General features: G+C 42.0%; 3 protein-coding genes across 3 annotated transcripts in view; 1 reads left to right on the plus strand and 2 right to left on the minus strand.

Annotated features, from left to right (window-relative positions):
* LOC134190843 (uncharacterized) overlaps positions 1–280 on the minus strand; it is a 15,791-nt gene extending 15,511 nt beyond the window's left edge. The window contains exon 1 of the mRNA XM_062659367.1: positions 1–280. This exon is cut by the window's left edge and continues 258 nt beyond it. Within this exon, the coding sequence (XP_062515351.1) occupies positions 1–280 (280 nt within the window).
* A 169-nt stretch (positions 281–449) lies between these two features.
* LOC134190518 (sphingosine-1-phosphate lyase 1-like) lies at positions 450–2,258 on the minus strand. Its single transcript, XM_062658972.1, has one exon. It carries the CDS (start codon positions 2,253–2,255, stop codon positions 555–557), a length of 1,701 nt encoding a protein of 566 aa, XP_062514956.1. The 5' UTR covers positions 2,256–2,258; the 3' UTR covers positions 450–554.
* Positions 2,259–2,372: 114 nt separating this feature from the next.
* The window catches only part of LOC134191423 (exonuclease mut-7 homolog), a 10,652-nt gene continuing 8,024 nt past the window's right edge, over positions 2,373–5,000 (plus strand). Inside the window, exons 1-5 of the mRNA XM_062660040.1 lie at positions 2,373–2,458; positions 2,524–3,274; positions 3,333–3,386; positions 4,206–4,252; positions 4,332–4,424. Of these exons, the coding sequence (XP_062516024.1) occupies positions 2,558–3,274; positions 3,333–3,386; positions 4,206–4,252; positions 4,332–4,424 (911 nt within the window). The 5' untranslated portion in view covers positions 2,373–2,458; positions 2,524–2,557. The remainder of the gene's footprint in view (positions 2,459–2,523; positions 3,275–3,332; positions 3,387–4,205; positions 4,253–4,331; positions 4,425–5,000) is intronic.

Genomic DNA, 5,000 nt, shown 5'->3' on the forward strand with positions numbered 1-5,000 from the left:
TCTGTCTCTTTGAGCCAGAATCCTGTCCTGCTTTTGCCTGCTGTACGCAAGTTCTGGGTTGCCAGTAGGCGACCTCGTCGTTTTGCAAAAGTTTCAGACGCAATCTGTCTGTTTGCATTGTCCAAGTGATGTTTGTTGCGTCCATCACCACTTTCTTCGTTTCTCCGGTTGCCTCCACCTCGTAGTAATCGTCACGAGCGATTGGATAGCTTTGTAGGGATTGGGACTGGACGTTGTTGTTGCATAGAAGGATAAAGAGTGAGATCAGTTGCAGCTTCATCACTACAAGTCTGCGCTTGGCACGTAAAAAAATGTATGCAACGTGCACGTGAGACAGAGTGCCGCAACAGCACAAAGGTGACTATCTCGCACGTGAGTTGTCTAACAACTGCCTAATCTGCACGTGAGTTACCTAATCTGCATGTAATTTGCACGTGAGCTGCCTGATCTGCACGTGATCTGCTTGATATAATATTGGAACCACATCACTACAAACTCAACACACTGTCACACTACTCAAACGTCTTGCCATTAGGCATTGAATTCCTTCTTAGTCAATCGTGATTGTCTGATTTACTGGCATCTTCGGGGTCAGCAATAAGACAGGCGTCTAAGAACGCTAAAGCAATGTCCTTCACGAGATTTCTATCCGGAATGCTCTGTGCAAGACCATAGATTGCTGCCGATCCTGTTGACTTCTCAGCGGGATGTTTCATGATTTCAGCCACACATTCTTGAATGTCGGAAATCAGTAGTTCTGCCACGCCCTCCTTCGTATGTGGCAGCGTGCAGCAGATATGAACACTCGGAGGAAACTGCAACGAGTTGAGATTCCATCCACGTTGCGTTAGAGCTCCAGCCAAGCGATAGATATCAAAATCATTTGATCCGATTGCAATGACACTCATTTGTGGTTCACCGAGAACATAAACGCCATCGATCTTCCTAACAGCTTCTTCAATCTTCTTCGCCGTAGAAATGATTTTTCGTGTCGCATCGACATAACCAGACTTGCCCATCAACATGAGAGTAGCCCAACAACCAGCAATAACCGATCCTGCTCGACTGCCTGCCAACGTCGGTGTCGCGTAGATACCACCCTGCCAATCAGTGGACACAAAGAACTGACGAGCTCGCAGCTCCCGCGAATGATACAACACAACAGACGAGCCTTTAGGAGCAAATCCATATTTGTGTGTATCGCACGATATGCTGGTAACACCGGGAACGCGGAAATCAAACGGAGCAACTGGAAAACCGGCATCCTCCATGAAAGGAAGAAGAAAACCGCCGAGACAACAATCGACGTGACAACCGACGTTGTGTTTCATCGCAAGTTTGGCGATTTCTTCCACCGGGTCGATAATACCATGTGGGAAATGAGGAGCCGATGCGACTACAACGACCGTGTTCTTGTTGATGGCACGAGCCATGGCTCGTACGTCACACTTTCTCGTCTCTGAATCGACCGGAATGTGAACGAGCTTCATCTGGAAATAATGCGCCGCCTTTTCGAATGCAGCGTGACACGAAACCGGGGCAACTATCTCCGGATATCGAACGCCCCGTGCGTATCCCTCCTGCCTGTAACTCAAACATGCCATCAAAATGCTCTCCGTCCCACCTGAAGTCATCGAGCCACACCCATCTTCTCCACCGTTGAACAATTTGACACACATCTGGACGACTTCCGCCTCCATCTTTCTCACGTGTGGGAACACATCCGGGTGTAAGGGATTCGCCCATGCGCAGCGGCCATAGATTTCAGTCAACATTTCAGTCAACTCGTTGCCGCCGTGGTAAACGGCGCCAGACACGCGCCCGGCCTTCCAATTATTGTGAACCGGCTGCAACAGTTTCTCCATCGTCTCGATTTCGCGCATCAATTCGTCGCGCGACATTCCGCCTTTCGGTAATTCCGTCCGGTAGACTTGACTTTTGTCACGTGACACAATCGTGCGCTTCACTGTCATCACCGTTTTCTCGAGTTGCGCCTGAATGAGAGCTCCAATAATCGGAAGACGTCGAACGAAAGTGAAAAACGCGGCTCTGACCCTCGTCGTCAACGGTACCGGCCAATTAAAAAGCAAATCGTAAACGCCAGCGAAAAGGAGAGTTAGGCCGACGCCGTAGGCGAGAATTTGCCATGGCTCCAAACCTGAAAGAGAGGAGTTTGCAAAGAGACGAAGCCTTTCAGCGTATTGAGTGAGAGAGCGAAGCAGCAGGTCATTGAGAATCTGCAGAATGTCCGTCATCTCTGTTTCTTAACGCGCACGCGCATAAACAAACTTCAAAGGAAAGACCTAACGCGCGTTAATAGAATTTAACCTTAGGGAAACGCGCGTTAGTAGAATTTAAATCTAGAGGAAACGCGCGTCAGCAAAGCGTTGGAGTTACAGTCGCGTTGACTTATAGTCGTCGTTATAGCTCAAATGCGGCAATACTACCTGATTCTAATGTTAGTCCTAATTCTATGGAATTTGTTATAACATCCGGGTAATTTTTAACTTTGTTGCCACACAGGGTTGCCTGAACGCCGTTGACCTGCCTCGTTGCAATGCTGTCCTTCGTTCTAGTCTGCTGGTTGTTTGCACGTCAAGTAATCAGACTAGTCCGACAACTGCCTCGGGGTGCATCCCGCGGTAGCACCGATGACGTCACTTTTTGTGCGGAAAATGATGCCAAGCGAGAGGCGACCAATACGGAAAACACAGAGTGTGACTTTAATCGGGAATCCAACTGGTATGCGACACATCGCAAACATCTGGTGTACACAACCAGTGAGAACATCGAGGAGGAAGAAGATGGTGACGGTGGCTGGTTGGGAGATCACAACGACGAGCTCTACAAGACACAGACTCACTACTTCACGTTACCTGTTTGTGCTGAGAGCGAGCTGATTGGAGGGTTAAAACAACGATGGCTGCACGAGAACAGAGAGACAATTGACGACATCAGAGTCGAAGTTCGGACTGCATTACAATCGTCTCCCGATCCGTACGACTTCATTCTCGTTTTTGTCAGACGGACATTCAATGGAGCCAAACAGTTGAGTCGTGTGGCTTTGCTAGAGCTTCAATCATGGAGCAAAATGTCGCCCAAAAATCATCAACGACTTACTTCGTCTCACAAAGAGACGGCCGTGTTTATCGGCATTGATTGCCCTCCGAAGTTATTCGAGTTGATGCGTAACGTGTTTGAGTTGTTAGACGGTGATCGATCGGTTTATGAGTCGTGTGTTCGGAGAGCAATACAATTGGGGAAATTGAAGGAGGTGTGAGTGCACGTTGTGTTCGGCGTGTTTTAATTGGGAAAATAATTGGTTTTGATAGGCAGCCACGTGTGTTGCTATTCTACAAATGCAGTCGCACTTCTCTGTTCAAGAGGTCGGGCTTGCCCACATTGTTGCTACACTGTTAATACAACATTGTTGTCATGTTGTAATTGTGTTGCTGCATTTTATTTATTTATTTATTTTATTTTTATTTATTTTTAACTTACTTTTAATAATTTTTTTAATTTATTCATTTTTAAAAATTTATTTTTAATTAATTTTTAAAAATTTATTTTAATTAATTTTTATTTTTCACTTATTTTTAATTTATTTTTATTTTTAATAATTTTTTTATTTTTTATTTTTAGCTTATTCTTAATTTATTGTTTATTTTTTAGTTTACTTTAATTAATTTATTAATTTTGTAACTTATTTTTAATTTATTTTAATTTTCTAATTTTAACTTATTTCTAATTAATGTTTAATTTTTAAGGTATTTTTATTTTTATTTTTAAAAATTTTATTTTCTATTTTTTAGCTTATTTTTAATTTATTATTTATTATTTTTATTGTTTACTTTAATTTATTAATTTTTTAGCCTATTTTTAATTTATGTTTTATTTTCTATTTTCTATTAACTTATTTTTAATCAATTTTTAATATTTATTTTTTTTAATTTTTTAAGTTTTCATTATTTTTTATTTTTATTTTCATTTTTTATTTTAAGCTTATTTTTAATTTTTTTAATTTTTTTATTTTTATTTTATAATTTTTAAATTTGAAATTAAAAAAAAATTTAACTTAATTTTTTAAATTTTTTTATTTATATATGCTGCTTGTTGTTGTTACATTGCCACTACGTCTTCTACATTGTTGCTACATTGTTGTATCTCACTGCTACATTGACTTTCTTGTTTGACGTTGTGTGTAGATTTTGTTGCCTCTTGTTCTCATTGACAAGCCAGCTGTTCTAGAGAGGTACAGTACAGTACGATGACTTGTGGAGAGTGGATTGTGTTTAGGCGGTTGTGGTTTGTTGTGTTCTTGTCTCTTGTAGATATCTTGAAGGGCAGAGAAATGTACAGACATTGTTTCTCCAGATGCTGGATGATCTGAGCAGCTCAAGTACAAACTTGCAAGAAGTTTGCAGGTACAGTGATGGATTGCTTTGGATTGTTGATGAATTGGCAGGAAAGTAGAGGTTTTAGTCGATTGAATGACTGTGTAGATGGATATGGACAGACACATAGACAGACACATGGACAAACGCATAGACAAACAGATAGACAGAAATATGGACAGACAGACAGACATGCAAGTGGCAAACAGATGGACAGACAGGTGGACAAAAACACACACACACACACACACACACACACACACACACACACACACACACACACACACACACACACACACACACAGACAAATAGACAGGAAGATGGACAGACAGACAGACAGACAGTCATGCAAATGGACAGACACCTGGACAGATGCATAGACAAACAGATAGACAAACACATAGACAAAAAGATGGACAGACAGACAGACATGCAAATGGACAAACAGATGGACAGACAGGTGGACAAATACACACACACACACACACACACACACACACACACACACACACACACACACACACACACACACACACACACAAATAGACAGAAGATGGATCGACAGGCAGACAGACAGACAGTCATGCAAATGGACAGACATGTGG

This window comes from Corticium candelabrum, chromosome 15, assembly GCF_963422355.1.
Source record: "Corticium candelabrum chromosome 15, ooCorCand1.1, whole genome shotgun sequence".
NCBI classification, from domain to species: Eukaryota; Metazoa; Porifera; class Homoscleromorpha; order Homosclerophorida; family Plakinidae; genus Corticium; species Corticium candelabrum.